The sequence below is a fragment of the Microtus ochrogaster genome, unplaced genomic scaffold (genome assembly GCF_000317375.1).
Source record: "Microtus ochrogaster isolate Prairie Vole_2 unplaced genomic scaffold, MicOch1.0 UNK44, whole genome shotgun sequence".
Taxonomy (NCBI): Eukaryota; Metazoa; Chordata; class Mammalia; order Rodentia; family Cricetidae; genus Microtus; species Microtus ochrogaster.
Window position 1 is genome coordinate 1,602,491 of NW_004949142.1, and position 16,288 is coordinate 1,618,778.

At 53.9% G+C, this 16,288-nt stretch overlaps 1 protein-coding gene across 1 annotated transcript in view; it reads left to right on the plus strand.

Annotated features, from left to right (window-relative positions):
* Positions 1–12,067, plus strand: part of Plcd3 (phospholipase C delta 3) — a 21,452-nt gene extending 9,385 nt beyond the window's left edge. Inside the window, exons 2-15 of the mRNA XM_026777038.1 lie at positions 2,676–2,837; positions 2,923–3,151; positions 3,552–3,681; positions 4,934–5,162; positions 5,428–5,629; positions 5,733–5,877; positions 6,490–6,642; positions 8,283–8,426; positions 8,525–8,675; positions 9,420–9,536; positions 10,704–10,870; positions 11,109–11,244; positions 11,320–11,469; positions 11,543–12,067. Of these exons, the coding sequence (XP_026632839.1) occupies positions 2,676–2,837; positions 2,923–3,151; positions 3,552–3,681; positions 4,934–5,162; positions 5,428–5,629; positions 5,733–5,877; positions 6,490–6,642; positions 8,283–8,426; positions 8,525–8,675; positions 9,420–9,536; positions 10,704–10,870; positions 11,109–11,244; positions 11,320–11,469; positions 11,543–11,643 (2,216 nt within the window). The 3' untranslated portion in view covers positions 11,644–12,067. The remainder of the gene's footprint in view (positions 1–2,675; positions 2,838–2,922; positions 3,152–3,551; positions 3,682–4,933; positions 5,163–5,427; positions 5,630–5,732; positions 5,878–6,489; positions 6,643–8,282; positions 8,427–8,524; positions 8,676–9,419; positions 9,537–10,703; positions 10,871–11,108; positions 11,245–11,319; positions 11,470–11,542) is intronic.
* Positions 12,068–16,288: the final 4,221 nt, after the last annotated feature.

The following is a 16,288-nucleotide window of genomic DNA, read 5'->3' on the forward strand; positions in this document are numbered from 1 at the left end:
AAAACAAAGCAGGGTCTCACTATGTAGGTACCGATGACTTGGAATTTGACCAGACCAGGCCTCAGACTCAGAGATCTGCCTGCTTCTGGCTCCTGAGTGCTGAGATTGTTTTTAAGATTTATTTTATGCCGGGCGGTGGTGGCGCACGCCTTTAATCCCAGCACTCGGGAGGCAGAGGCAGGCAGACCTCTGTGAGTTCGAGACCAGCCTGGTCTACAAGAGCGAGTTCCAGGACAGGCTCCAAAGCCACAGAGAAACCCTGTCCCGAAAAACAAAAAAAACAAAACAAAAAAAAAGATTTATTTTATTTATTAATTATGTGTATGTGTGTGAGTGTCTGTACATGACATGAGAGCCTCAACCCTTTGGAGCTGGCATTATGAGCCTAGAGCTGCCCTAGGTGGGTGCTGGAACCCAGTGTGGGTCTTCTGGGAAACCGGCAGTGCTCTTCATTGCTGAGCTCTAGCTCCAGCTCCTTGCATTTATTTTTAAAACCGAGTCTCCTTCTGTAGCTTAGGCCGGCCTAGAACTCGCTCTGTAACCCAAGCAGGCCTTGAACTAAGAGCAATCTTCTTGCCTTGGCCTCCTGAATGCTAAGAGATTACAGGTGTGAGCCACCACGCTCAACTTTTTAAAAAGAAGAAAGTGCCTTTTGGTGTTCAGGGAGGGAGAACCCGCCAATGTGAAGGCAAGTCAGGAAGGCTTCCTGGAGGAGAAGGTGGCTGAGCTTGTCTTTGAACTCAGCTAGAAGAGGAAGAAAAGCAGGAAAGGACCCTCACTACAAAGTCGGTGGGGGTGGTGCGGAGCAGGCAGACTCAGGTCAGAGTTGGGCAAGCAGGAGCCTTGGAGTAAGAGATAAGGTTTGGGTGCCCTAGCTTACACGTGTGATGAAAGCACTCCAGTGGCTGATGCAGGAGGATTGATATAATTTGAGGCCATCGTGGACTACCAAATGAAGTTCCAGGCAGCCTGGACTGCAGAGTAGACCCTGTCTCAAAGAAAATAGAATTGGGGCGGGGGAGGAGGGAGATGTTGCAGCCAGAGAGATGGCTCAGCGGTTAAGAGCACAGACTGCTTTTCACTCCAGTTCAGTTCCTGGTGGCTGGGCATAGTGACTGACAGCCGTCCTCCAGCTCCCGGGAAACCAGTTTCCTCTTCTGGGTCACCCCAGCACTTATTACTCACATGTGCACAAACACGTATGATGGCACACACTTTTAATCCCAGCACTTGGGAAGCAGAGGCAGGTGGATCTCTGTGGGTTCAGGGACAGACTGGTTACAGAGAGAGTTCCAGGACAGGCAATGCTATACAGAGAAACTCTGTCTCAAAAAACAAAAAGCAAACAACAACAACAAAAAAAAAAGGAAGACAGAAAAAAGGAAGAAGGAGGGAGACTTACTGTTGTTTGCCTCACAGTGGTTTTTGGTTTTTTGCTTTTTCAATTTGACTTAGTTGCCAACATTAAAAAATGTGGTCGCTTCCCATCCAGACAAATTCCTGGCCTCTGGAAACTCTGGCTGTCCCCTCCAGCTGAAGGGCGAGGCTCTCCAAAGAGTCTGGTTCCCTCTTCTGCTGTCCCAGCTGGTGACCCTTTGTTGTCTGACCTTTTGGGATGTTTCAGCGCAGGCTCCAGGCTTTGAGCTGGCTTGGGCTGAACCCTTCAGGGCAGGTGTGGGCTATAGTAACTGGGGAGTGTAGGATTGTGCAGCGGGCTGGCATTTATATAGTCTCCATTTATCTGCAGAACAAAGGCTTAGAGCAATTTCAGGTGAGTAACTGGGAGGTGACAGGTAGGAACTTTGTTCCACAGTGCCTTGGATATAAATTCCGTCACCTCTTTCCTCCCACTTCCCGGGTGCTTGGGGAAACAGGAAGAGAAAGATGGACCCTGCAAAAGGGCCCCGAAGTGCAGTGGCCCAAGAGACTGGAGATCAGCCCCGCGGGACTTCTGGAGTCCTTGGCCTGATGCTCTGGAGGCAGAGTGCCCCACCCCCTCCAGTCACTTTGGGAAGGTGGAGGCGAGGAGCTTGGGTTGCAGCTAGATTTAGGTTAGATAATAGTGGGACGACACTACGACTTCCTGATGGCTGGAAGTTTCACATCAAGGAAGAAGTTGTTGGTGGCCAAATCTGAGAGAGAGAGAGAGAGAGACAGAGAGAGAGAGAGAGAGACAGACAGACAGACAGACAGACAGACAGACAGACAGAGAGACTCAGAAGACAATTGACTGGAGTCCCTCCGGTCCTCTACTTCCACCCTGTGGGTGGGTCTCAGGAATAGAACTCGGGATGCCAGGCTTACAGGGCAAACATCTTTACACACGGAGACATCTCACCGGCCCTTGAGCTTTTGGTGGAGGTGGCTGGAAGAGAGGGTAATCTTAAGTGAGACCCGAGTCCCAGGCACTGTACTTGGGAACTGCGGAAACCACAGTAGCGGGAACCTCTTACTGGCCAGCCTGGAAGGGGTGTTTGGGGCTGCAAAGCTTCAAGCAAGTAACCGTGGTGATGTGGCTTGTTACAATGGGAGGGTGCAGAGGCCTGGCTGTGGCTAAGCTCGCATAAGGCCTCTCATTTCCCCCATCCTCCACCAGCTGGGGGACAGTGCAAGGGACTGCTGGACAGGGATGCTCCCTTGCAGGGCCAGACCCAACAACCCCGATGTCCCTGCAGGCCTGACGGAGGATGAGGATATTCAAGCCATGCTGCGGGGTTCCCGGCTCCTCAAAATCCGCTCACGCACGTGGCACAAGGAGCGACTGTACCGGCTGCAGGAGGACGGCCTGAGCGTGTGGTTCCAGCGGCGCATCCCGCACGCCCCCTCGCAGCACATCTGTGAGTGGGTTGGGGTGGCGCGGGGCAGGGGGGTGGGGACAGCAGCGGGCGCCATGGCCGCTATCTGACCCTGCCTCGATCATAGTCTTCGTGCAGCACATCGAGGCGGTCCGGGAGGGCCATCAGTCGGAGGGCTTGCGGCGCTTCGGGGGCGCCTATGCGCCTGCGCGCTGCCTCACCATCGTCTTCAAGGGCCGCCGCAAGAACCTGGACCTGGCGGCGCCCACTGCGGAGGAGGCGCAGCGCTGGGTGCGAGGCCTGGCCAAGCTGCGGGAGCGCCTGGATGCCATGAGCCAGAGGGAGCGGCTAGACCAATATCCTGCCGGGCTGGGAGGGAGGACCTGTCCTAAGAGAGTTCCTGGCCTAAGGAGCTTAGGCTGAGACAATTCCCGGTGCTCTGAAATGGGGATGGAGGCTCACCCCGGCTGGCCTGAGCCCTTAGTGGAGAAAAGCACTATTCCCACTCCTAGGAGGAAATAGGAAGGACCTCCTAATTTGGGGAACTGGGCCCTGTGAAGATGTGGCCCTTGTGCCCTTGGAACACCCCCCTACACACACACACACACACACACACACACACACACACACACACACACACAGACATCCCCGGGGCTAAGACGGAAGTACAGTCTCTAATATTGAGCCAGGTCCTGACATCCTATTAGTGCTGGCCAGGGGGCCACTTTATCGTTGGTATTTCCTGAGCACACACACCTGGATATGGTCCTATCTACACCGGGCCGACTCCGACCAGGACAGTAAAATGAGCTTCAAGGAGATCAAGAGCCTGCTGAGGATGGTCAACGTGGACATGAATGACATGTATGCCTACCGCCTCTTCAAGGTGAATTCAGGCGCGTCCCCCGCACCCCTCTCCCCACTCCAGCATCTGAAACATTAGCTCTAGCTATCCAGGGTTTTTAAAGACAGGATCTCACTATGTAGCCCAGGCTAGCTTTGAACTTGTGATCCTCTGGTCTCAGTTTCTGGAATAGCTGGAATTTCTGATAAACACCAGCTACTTTTCCAGCTTTTTTTTTTTTTTTTTTTTTTTTTTGGATTTTCGAGACAGGGTTTCTCTGTGGCTTTGGAGCCTGTCCTGGAACTAGCTCTTGTAGACCAGGTTGGTCTCGAACTCACAGAGATCCGCCTGCCTCTGCCTCCCGAGTGCTGGGATTAAAGGCGTGCGCCACCACCGCCCGGCTTCCAGCTTTTTTGTAGGGAGCCACCTCTCCATACAGAAAGGCAACACTCCCAGCTAGTGGAGGCGCACACTTTTAATCCCAGCACTTGGGAGGCGGAGGGAGGTGGATCACTGTGAGTTCGAGGCCAGCCTGGTCTACAGAGCGAGTTCCACAGCTCTGTGGACAGGCTCCACAGCTACTGAGAAACCCTGTCTCAAACAACAACAACAACAAAAGCAACACCTGAGCCTGGTTAATTGGGCTTTTCCGGCTAGGTGAGGTGGTGCGCACCTTTAATCCTAGTATTCTGGAGGCAAAAAAACCTTGCCCATTCCCTGGAGCAAGAGAACCAGAACTTTATGTGACTCCTCTAGGCAGGGCTCAGAGGTAGGCTGAGCTGCAGGGCACCACTTGTCCATGTGACTGTGTGCTTGCACGTGGGAGCACAGGTAGACACACTCGAGTGCACAGTGTACACAAGTCTCCTCCCCTCCACCTCTTGTGCCTGTGTGGGAGCTCTGGGGTGCACATTGATTGGGTGGTTGCCAGAGATGTGTGTGGATGCTGAGTGTGACCAGCCTGTGCCCTGCAAAGACAAAGGAGCCCAGATGCCCGTGTACTTCTGTTCACTGAGTAGGTGTCTTATGAGGACAGTAAGTACATGGGGAGGTGGACTGTGCACCCCAAGTTCTGATCTTGATCCTTGGGGTAGGCCATGGTGCAAATGGACAGGTGTGAACCCTGAGACTCTATATTCCTGAAGATCACTCAGGGCTGTGGGCTTAAGGAACTGGAGTCTCGGGAAATAGTGGTTGCTGTTTTTCTAGCCGTTACGATCACGGAGCGTGTCACTAATTATGACACGTTCCCCAGAGTGTCCCCTCCTCTGAGCCCCACCTCCCTATTCCCCAGGAGTGTGACCACTCCAACAATGAGCATCTGGAGGGGGCCGAGATCGAGGCATTCCTACGGAGGCTGCTGAAACGGCCTGAACTGGAGGAGATCTTCCACCGATACTCGGGTGAGGACCGTGTGCTGAGCGCCTCTGAGCTGCTGGAGTTCCTGGAAGACCAGGGCGAGGATGGTGCCACCTTGGCCTGTGCCCGGAAACTTATCCAGACCTATGAGCTCAACGAGACAGGTAGGTGAGCACAGCCTTGATCCCAAGCAGCTCCGGATTTCTGCCCAGCAGGTTCTGCCGTCACTGCCTGTCCCCTCAGGTCCCCTCGCCACTTCCAGGCTCTACATCTCTACCTGTAAAATGGCACCATGGTATGGCTGCCCCTCAGGGTTCTTGGGGGATTAGATGGTGCATACAGTCAATCAGCAGCCATGGGGGCTACTAGAACCTGGACTTGTAACCCCGCCCCCGATAGCCCCACCCTCTCTCCTCCTCTTCCCTATAGCCAAGCAGCATGAGCTCCTGACGCTGGATGGCTTCATCATGTATCTGCTGTCGCCTGAGGGGGCTGCCCTGAACATGGCCCACACGTGTGTGTTCCAGGACATGAACCAGCCCCTAGCCCACTACTTCATCTCCTCCTCTCACAACACCTACCTGACCGACTCTCAGATTGGAGGGCCCAGCAGCACCGAAGCCTACATTAGGTACATCGGTGAGGATGAGAGCAGGGGGCTCTCTGCTCTGCACTCCCTGGCTAGGCCTGCGGCACACCCACACTTTGCCGGTCCATCTGTCTGTCAACTGTAGGGCCTTTGCCCAGGGATGCCGCTGTGTGGAACTTGACTGCTGGGAGGGCCCAGGAGGGGAACCCATCATCTATCATGGCCACACGCTCACCACCAAGATCCTCTTTCAAGATGTGATCCAAGTCGTGCACGACCATGCTTTCAAGGTAAGCCCCTGGGACCTCATGCCCAGCCCCGGATCGGATCACTTCCTAGCAATCTCTTATCCCTCCCAGAGCCATTGCCCTTCCCAGAGCATCGTTCATTCACCAAGTGCTGTGGGAATAGGAGGCCCAGAGAGTAAAGTAAAACTGAATTGCTCTCTCCTCCCATCCCTGTGGCTAACAAATGTTCCGGCATCACCAAGTTTCCAGAAGAAAACCTTGGGGCTTAGGGGAGGCCAACTCGTGACTTCTGTGATCACAGCTCAAGTCCAGCAATGGCACCTGCATACGCTTTGCAGCCATCAGGGTACACAACCTCACCGATGACAGCATCTGCAACGTCACTGACGTGGCCAATCTAAACCCCAATGAGCATTTATAAACAAGCCATTGGTGAAGCTGTCCTCAGTCCCCCAACAGTCCACCCTTTCCCAGAGACCCCCAAACCTGACCTCTAGCATTTCCACACATACCTTGGTGCCAGAATGTCTCGTGTCCTACAGACGTGGTCCGTCCCTACCTGTCTTGAAAGAGACACACTGTGTGTAGGACAGGGACCGGCACAGGGTGATGCTGAGCCGTTGCCTGTCTTCTCCTTCCTCCACCTCCCAACAGTCGTCTCCCTATCCTGTTATCCTATCCCTTGAGAACCACTGTGGGCTGGAACAGCAGGCTGTCATGGCCCGCCACCTTCGAAACATCCTGGGAGACATGCTGGTGACACAGGCCTTGGACTCCCACAACCCCGAGGAGCTGCCGTCTCCTGAGGTGATGCTCCCAGACCCGCAGCTTGGGAGGTGGGTTGGTCTGACTGTGACCCACCCCTGTCACTCATGTCCTCCCCCTGGCTTGGGACCCCTCACCTCTTTCTGCCAGAACCTTTTCCTGCTCAGCTAAGCTCACATCCCCCACCCAACTATTTTTTTGGCTGCTGTCTAGTTCCTCATCCCTTGACTGGCCCTAGCCCATACACTTACTGGACCTTCTGTGTCTTGCTCTGCCCACCTGGCCTGTGTGCCTTCTTGCAGGGACCTGTAGGCCCAACCTCTTTCACCTCCATGGCCTGAGTTGACATTCTTTCCCCCTCTATCTCCCTTCCCAGCCATTTGCTCTTGCCAGACGCCACTGCTTAGGACTGCAGATAAGTAGGGCTAACACTGTGAGGCTCAGCAATCCAGCAGTTACTCCGTCCATTTACATGAGGCCTTGGTACTGAAAAGAAGGGGGGGGAGCACTTGCTTCTCACGTCTATTCCACTCTGTTTCATTAGCAGTAACCATCTTCCAGTTTTTTGTTTGTTTGTTTGTTTTGTTTTTCGAGACAGGGTTTCTCTGTAGCTTTGGAGCCTGTCCTGGAACTCGCTCTGTAGGCCAGGCTGGCCTCAAACTCACAGAGATCTGCCTGTCCCTGCCTCCTGAGTACTGGGATTAAAGGCGTGCGCCACCACTGCCTGGCTCTTCCAGTGTTTGTGTGTGTGAATTTTTCCATATATGCACACCTACGTTCACAAAGATTTTCTCATTTATTTGTTTGGTTGTTTTACTGTTGCCATTATTTTGTGACAGGGTCTCATATAACCCAGGTTGGCCTCCAACTCTTTATGTAGCCAAGGATGGTCTTGAACTTCTGATCCTCTTGCTTCTGTCTCAGAGCTGGGATTACAGGAGTGTTTATATAGTGCCCAGGTAGAGACCAGGACTTTGTGCATGATAGGCAAAACTCTAACAATGATCTATATTCCCAGCCATGACTGGCTATTCTTTGGCCCAAGCTGGCCATGAACTTGACATCAGCAGGTTGTCGGGCACCTGTCTTTACTGAGACAGAAACACAGAGGAGGCAAAGGCAGGAGGATCAGAAATTCAAAGTTATCTTTCTAATATTGCACTTGAGGCCAGCCTAGGCTATGTAAGACTGCTTCAAAAACAAACAAACGAAAAACTTACACAAAAGGGTCGTGTGATTATATGTGCCGCAGTCATTCCTTCCAGGAACGGTCTTTCTGAACCGGGCGGTGGTGGCACACGCCTTTAATCCCAGCATTCGAGAGGCAGAGGCAAGCAGATCCCTGTGAGTTCGGGGCCAGCCTGGGCTACAGAGCAGGTTCCAGGATAGCCAGGGCTACACAGAGAAACCCTGTCTTAAAAGAAGAAGCAACAAAACAAACAAAGAGAAAGATCTTTCTGGAAGGGAGCTCCTTCCCTTTAGATCCCAAGCTGCCTTTGAGCAGTGTAAGGGCTGCTATGTGGCATTCTGACAAATGGCACCCTTTTCACCACCCTCCGTCAGTGGCCTTGTGGTGGGATCACATTTTCCTGTTAGGAACACTCTCCTGTCGCTCTCCTGCCCCTTTGTCTACCAGCCACTCTCATGGTGGTGGCTTCACTTGTCTGCCTTGGCCTTTACAGCAGCTGAAGGGCCGGGTCTTGGTGAAAGGGAAGAAGCTGCCAGCTCGGCAGGAAGATGGCCGGGTGTTGTCAGACAGGGAGGATGAAGATGAGGAGGAAGAGGAGTCAGAAGAGGCTTTGGAGGTTGCAGAGCAGAGCAGGCGGGTGAGTGCTTCCCCTGGGCTGGGGGTGGGGAAGGCTGGGAAAGCAGGTGAGAGCAGGGGCCTTGAGCGGGGTGCTCTCCACTGTGGCTGCTTTCCCAGGCCAAGCCCATCTCCCCGGAGCTCTCAGCACTGGCTGTGTATTGCTGTGCCGCCCGCCTGCGGACCCTGGACCCCCGGCCTGGCCCACCTCAACCCTGCAACATTGGCTCCCTCAGCGAGCGCAAGGCCAGGAAGTTCACCCGGGAGGCAGGTAGGAACCAGAGAGTGGGTATCTGGGAACAGGAGGTTATGGAACCCTGCAGGCTTGGGGACTGGATGGGGATCCTGAGGTTGTTCTAAAGATTGAGGGGGCTCTAAGGGGACCTAAGGACATCAGGGGGACCAGGAAAGATTCTGCTAGGAGAATGATGGCCTAGCTCCATGCTGAGGGTGGGTGGAGAAGCCACAAATGGGAGAGGCTTGAGGCGGCTGTCTTCACCACACTCATCACCTAGTGGTGGTCAAAGCATTGACTAACCAGTCTGGCTAGTGGCAGGGCTGGCATAGCCCGGAGGTCTGAGTCCCGGGAGGCTTCCTGAAGTATACCATGCCTGAGAAGACATCACTGTAGAGGAAGGAGGAAGCAGAAGGGGAAAAGGTCTCTAATTAGGAAGAACAGGCTACACAAAGGCCCAGAGGCATCACAACCATGGCAAGAGTTCCAGGAACCCAAGGCACAGCTGGGGGCGTGGGCAGGATGAGTGACAAGGACTGGCAGCCTAGGACCAGGTGTTTGGTGTAGGGAGTCAAGAGTGTGGCCATGGGTGATGCAGATGTCAAACTGTGTGGCTGCCAGGTGTCCCTGCCTCTCTCTCTGGTCCTCAGCAACCTCTTCTGTGCCTTTTCACCCTAGGTCAGAAGAGAGGGAGGAGCTGAGGTGAAGGTGGGGGATGGGTGGGTAGACAGACCCTGGAACTGGGCCAGGGACAGAACTCTGGCCCCAACTCTGCCCTAGGGAACAGCTTTGTCAGGCTCAACACTCAGCAACTGACCAGAGTGTACCCGATGGGGCTGCGGATGAACTCAGCCAACTATAACCCCCAAGAGATGTGGAACTCGGGCTGTCAGTTGGGTGAGTGGGGCTATAAACAGGGAATTCTGGGCGGGGATGGGCACTTCAGCAGTGGGTAGTCACAGAGCTTTCTAGAAGGCAGTAAATGCATTGGTGTTTAAAGGGCTCTGAAATGTAGGTTTGTTGAGACAGGATCTCACTATACAACTCTGACTGGCCTCAAATCTGCCTGCCTCAGCCTCCCCAGGGCTGGGGTTAAAGGTATGCACCACGCTTGGCAACTTACATTTTTCTTTCCTTTGTGTGTGTGTGTGTTTGACTGTCCTGGAGCTCACTCTGGCTTTACAGAGATCCACTTGCCCCTGCCTCCTGAATGATGAGATTAGAAGCATGTGCCACGATGCCTGGCCAAGAGTTACACTTCTGTGTGAGGCACATGCCTCACCTGTAATCTGCAATCCTGGTACTTGGGAGGGAGGGAGAGGAGGGGCAGTAGTTCATGGTCATCTTTGGCCCGTGGCTACTTCATGTGTCTGCAGCCAGCCTGGGTTACATGAGTTTCAAAATACATAAAACAAAGTTACTTATTTTCGTATGTTCCCAAGTGTGCATGCATGCATGTGTATGTAGGCTATGGGTCAGCATTGGCTATTTTACTGCTCTCCACCTTTTTTTATATCTTTACGAGGGTAGAAATAAAGACATGAGCCGGCCATGGTGGCGCATGCCTGAATCCCAGCATTCAGATAGCTGAGACAAGAAAATTATGAATTCAAGGCCAGCTTTGTTACAGAGGTAGTTTAGGCCAACCTGGGTTATAAGGTTGTAAGACTGTATTTTTAAAAAACCAAACTAGCAAGAAAGGAATTTAAAACCTTTATTTCCAAGTGCCCTTAACACACACACATATTTATTTGACGGTTCTGCTAAGTCAATACTGATAAAGATGAGCTCTAGGGGGCACTGAGCTCTGCCCAAGAAGATCATGTTTTTTTCTGGAAGTATGTGTTCTGTTTTCAGACCTTGGCTCTGACAGCAGGGGCCTTTGCTAGCACACCCCACCTCAACCCCACCTTGGAGAAGGTGAAGATGAACGTATGATTGGGACAGAAAGTAACTAGAGGGTTGGACACTGGGTCCTCTGTCCAGCCTGCTCGTTCCCGAATCTGTCCTGAGGAGAGAGAGCCGCCCAGAGTCCTCTGTTCAACCATGTTGTCTGCTCCACAGTGGCTCTGAACTTCCAGACTCCAGGCTACGAGATGGACCTCAACACAGGGCGCTTCCTCATAAACGGGCAGTGTGGCTATGTCCTGAAGCCTGCACACCTGAGGCAGTGCGACACCACCTTTGACCCGGAGTACCCTGGACCCCCTAGAACTACTCTGACAGTCCAGGTCAGCAGCCTGGTCCACGCCTCCACCTCAGGTTAAGGCTAGATCTGGGGAGGCACCGGTCTGAGGGGAAGAAAGACAAGGGAGGTCAGGAATGGGCATGGCATGAGGCAACCCACATGTCTGCATTTGTACAGGAGAGACAGTGTGTAAGGACACAGGGCTTAGAGTTCCGGAGGGGCAAGGGTGGGTATGGCCCCAGGGGGGGCCCGGCAGAACCTGCCCTCTCCCCCTCCTATAGGTGCTAACAGCACAACAGCTGCCCAAGCTGAATGCAGAGAAGCCCAGCTCCATCGTGGATCCTCTGGTGCGCGTGGAGATCCACGGGGTGCCCGCCGACTGTGCCCACAAGGAGACTGACTACGTGCTCAACAATGGTGAGCGAGGGGCTGGTGGGAGGGCAGGGCAGGCTCTGGGGCCAGTGAACTCCAACTACCACACCTGTCCCCTAGGCTTCAACCCCTGCTGGGAGCAGACTCTGCAGTTCCAACTCCGGGTCCCAGAGCTGGTGCTGGTGCGGTTTGTGGTGGAGGACTATGACGCCACCTCCCCCAATGATTTTGTGGGCCAGTTCACACTGCCCCTCAACAGCCTGAAGCAAGGTAGGTGGTGGGCATGAGGAGGGAATGAGAGGACGGGGCTCCAGCCTCTGACTCGCGGCTGCCTTCCTCACAGGGTACCGCCACATCCACCTGCTCTCCAAGGATGGCGCCTCGCTGTCCCCAGCCACACTCTTTGTCCACATCTGCATTCAGAACTCTCGAGGGCCTCCCTGACGGGATCAGTGGATGTTGGCATCATGGCACAGAGCCCTCTCTGGAGCAAGGGACCATGGGAGTCCCGGTCACCAGGTGCTGAGCATACCTGGATGCCGAGAGCTGCTGTTGGGTCCTCAGTGAGAGACAGGACCATGATTGGCATCTTGTCCAGTGGCCTACTGGGCTTCAGGAGCCTCCAACCCTGGGACCTTCAGGTGTTCCGGCTAAGTCGAGGAGCAGGACACCTGGCCCTCTCCCCCAGCAAGGCCATCTTAGCCTCCTTCCCCTTCGGCTTCCTGGTTTCTTTCCTGTCATCAGGCAGGGAGCGGATGAACCCTGGGGAAAACCTGGCAGTATGTTTGTAACTTGCATCACAGAAGAGCCCTGGAGAGGGCAGAAGAGAAACTGTTTTTAAAAATAATAGAAAAGGGGCAGGCGGTGGTGGCGCACGCCTTTAATCCCAGCACTTGGGAGGCAGAGGCAGGCGGATCTCTGTGAGTTCGAGGCCAGCCTAGTGTACAGAGTTCCAGGACAGGCTCCAAAACGACAGACAAACCCTGTCATCAACCCATGCCCCTTCCCCCAAAACAAAAACAAACAATAAAGAAAAAGTGAACCTTCTCCATGGGGAGAGGGACAGGCTGGAGTGAGAGTGCTGGGGCCTCTTCTCCAGTGCGATCTGGGTTTTGTCCAAGACAGCCAGGGGTGGCTACAGGAGGTGCCATGGCCTTTGGCTTAAAGCTGGTGCCAACACTAATTCCTAAGGTCCCTTCTCCTTAAATGGGGAGGGAGCAAGGCCAGCAGGGCACAGTCCAGTGACAGGCAGCCCTAGAGATGAATACCAGGGTGCTGCCTGCCCGTGACACGGGGAAAGCGTCACCTAGAGAATCGTGGGCTCCAACCTGTCAGCAAGGACCCTTAACGGGACTGTTAGGCTGTGGCGTTTTAGATTCCATAGGGCAAGGTGGGGGTGGGGCTAGGCTGGCCTTGCACTGGCTCCAAGTCCTATAGAAACCAAAGCTTGAGGCTAGGACACCATTCCTGCCACCTCAAGGCCCAAAGCAGAAAGTGCTGGCTTCTCTTTGCTCTCTGTTTCTTTGGAAGGGCTTTGCTTCTCTGATGGATGGATTTACATGTTTAAAAAAACGATCAGGATCTGGAGTGGCCTGGGGAAGACGGGCAATGCAGGCCGACCACAAGCCCTGGCGGGGACACAGCTGAAGCCAAGTCCAGTCTGGATGTGCTAACTGTAGGGGATTGGAAAGGACCGGGGGTCAGGATGGGTAATTTCCACAGGAAGAGAACAGTGAAAAGCAAGCAGGTTACAGGGCCTGGCAACCTGTCCTGTTGGGAAAAAAGCACCGCTAGGGGGAGCCGGAGGTCACAGAAGAGCTTTGCCTCCCCAGCTAATTCACAGTGCAGCAGCATTCTTTAGCTGGGCCTGGTGGGACAGGCCTTTAATCCCAGCTACTTGAGAGGCTGGAGCAGGACAAGTTAAAGGGCCAGCCTTGGATTCCTACTGAGACTGTCTCAAATAAAAGGTCAAACGAGGGCTAGGATCAGTAGGTAAGTGCTGGTTGCAGAATTGCTGACCCGAGTTCAATGCCTGGAAGGGGAGAAAAGGGCCCCTGAGGTAGGTGTGCCTCCATCATCTCACTCCCCCCACCACACGCACGCACGCACGCACACACTGCTGGCAGAGTTTGCTGAGCATGTGTAAGATTCTTCTCACTGATGCCTCAGTACCAGCTCCTCTGTGGGATGGGAAAGGCTAGGGAGAAGTCATCTTGTAAGGCTGGCCTGGTGATGGTGGTCCTGGGGAGCGGGGCTTTCCTGTAACCTCGCCCTAACCTGGGCCCTGCTCCACTGCCACCTGCTGCCAACCAGAGGAACACCAGGAGAGACCAGTCTTTTGAGCTGCTTCCTTTATTAGAAACAAGTGGAACAACGCGTTTGGTATCTCTGCCCCCCACCCCCATCCCGGCAATGAACGCCCCCAGTACAGCCCAAAGAAAAGCCAAAACAAAAGTGAAGCCCTCTCCCTGGCCCCAGATGCAGCACCTGCTTGCCACACAGTCAGTCTAAGTCAATGAGACTATCCTAAATCTCCTTAGGTGAGTGTCTGGAGACCGGCTTGTGCTTTGCAGCAGGACAAGACAGGTCTCCTCCGGTTCCAGGGCAGGCAGACCACGCCACAGAGACACTCTAGTTCCCTTTCCTGACCTGAGAGTCTCTCTCTCTTAGGCTGTAGACAGGCCAATGAAAACTGTCCAGGGCCTTCAGGCCCACAGGTTGGTTTAGTGCTGGTCATCTTTGGAGACAGAATTCAATGCCACAAAGACACCTGCTTCAGAGTGCCAGCATGTAAGGAGGACAAATGGCAGAAAGAAGGGCAAGGCCTGAAATTTTCCATTAAAAAAAAAGTGTTAGTAGAGCTCGGTGTGAGTCAACCTTCAGACGCCAACAGCTCCAGACACAGGCACGATGGGGAGTGAGCCCCATGGAGGCCTCATCCAGGGTTAAGGCTTTTCTACCCAGCTCACTTCCTACAGACTGAAATTCATGGTAGAGCCAATCCAAAGGCAGGGAGGGAAGGTCTTCAGACATGACGGAGGGCTGGGACCAGGCCCACAGAGGCCTTCTAACAGTGGCTGACTGAGACAGGTCAGCTTGGCGGCCCCAGGGCCCTTCTTGTTTGGTTCAAGCCAGTCACAGGGCTGCCATTCTTCTAAGACTGTGGAGCAGCTTTGACCCCCATGTCAGTGCTCTTTAGCCCGTTCCCATGAGGGTTGAGTGAAGACACCAGGACAGTTTGGATAAAAACAAGACTTAAAAACAACCCTGAGCCAACTCCCGCAGACCCGGGCAGGGCACCCATCATGAGGCAGCAGCAGAAGCAGAGCAAGTCACCTGGTTTTGGGGACAGAGTTGTTGCCGGCGGATCGGTTTCTTCCAGGGCAGCCCCTGGGACTCACTGTTTTGTTCCATGACCGGGGTCAATGAAACCAAAGCTCACTCCAGATTTGTATACCCCAAATCTCAGAGGCAATTTGAGCTGAGAGCTGGCTCCCAACTGATGAAGATGAAGAGAGGAGGCCTTTCCACATTCCAGGCCCGCCCAAGCAGGAAAGACTGGAGTGCTTTGTTCCTTAGGAGTACGGGCACTGAGAACACCACATCTGATGACTGTGAGGCTGAGGGAGCCCTGCCTCTCTGACTCCTCCCATCTGTAGAACTCAGTGCACATTTTGCCAAGAGCAGCGGCTTCTTTGGTCTGAGTACCTTGGCGTCACAAGTGAGCCTCCTTCGCTGGCACTTGCAGTTCGCAGCACAGGACAGTGACAGGAAGAAGGGTCCTAGAGCCCTCTGGGGAGAACCCCACAGCAGAGCTCCTGCCCACAGCAACAGTCTACGAAGCAGGCAGCATCCCAAGCACACATTCCCTTCAGCTAAGGAGATGCAGCGGTAGCTTCTGAAGAAGTCGCAGCCTGATACAAACCCCTGCTCGCCTGTAGAACAGCTTAAGTTCAGGGGACAAGGCTGAACCTGGCTCGTGGCTAAGGCTTCTTTCCCCTACAAGCTCCCCCCACCCGCCCCCAAGATGCCAAGAGGTGAAAGAGTAAGGAAACCCCCACTACATATCATTTGGGGCTTTCTCCTAGAGCACAGGTTACAAGGAGCTGCATGTGGCCTGCTAACAGTACAGCCCAGTCCTCCTAGGCCACCTGACTGAACCCCACTGTAGAATGCCCACATGGGCAGCCATGTGCTCAGGGGCTTGATCACTTCTGGAGGAGCTGGCAGCATCAATGACCATCACTGCCACCACAAAAACGCACACAACAGCACTGGTGGTAATCAGACAGTGGTGATGTGCCAAGTCTAGATCATCTCTAGTGACTGTTTCTTGCCGCCACTGTGGGCTGCACGTCTTGGAAAGGAGACAGCGGATGGGTGCAAAGGCACAGGCAGGGGCTGGAGGGCCTGGGCATCACCACACTACCCCTGCTCAGCCTCCCTGGCATACTCTCTCTTTGCACCAAGATGACAGCTTGCACTGACATGGTCTCCACAACATGCAGATACTACAAAGAGGTCCAAGGTCCCTTTGAAATAGCTGACCATCCTAGGTGGTGAAGGCAAAGTCTCACAAGGAACGCGTGCCTGGAAAGTTGGCACCAGCCAGCTCAAAAGCCTTTAAAATCACTTGGTCAGATCATCTCCTACGGGAGAAGGTCCAGGAGGTGGAAGAGGGACTCGATTAAGGAAATCTGTTTCCATGATTGTCACCACTTCCTAGTCTCAGAATGCAGTAGTCTGGCCTCTTCCCAGGGCAGCCCACCCCAGGAGCTTGTCTTGCCATCCTGGAGACACAAGCCCTCTCCTGAGCTAGCAGCCCCTCCACCTTCCCTTCTTGTTCAAAGCCAGCCAGGCAGCCAATTCCAAAGGGGGCCGGGTGAGGCTCCCTAGATCCCCTTTTTCCTGCTCCCAGAGAAAAGCCACCTGCTTCTGAAGAAACAGTAACTGTGCCATACATGTCTGTCTGCCACTGTCCTTGGGCTCGAATTTTGCAGAATGACTGGATTCAGCTTCTTTTTTCATTAGAGACCAACATCCTTGTACATTTGGAACATGAAAGATATTTAAAATATTTATATATATA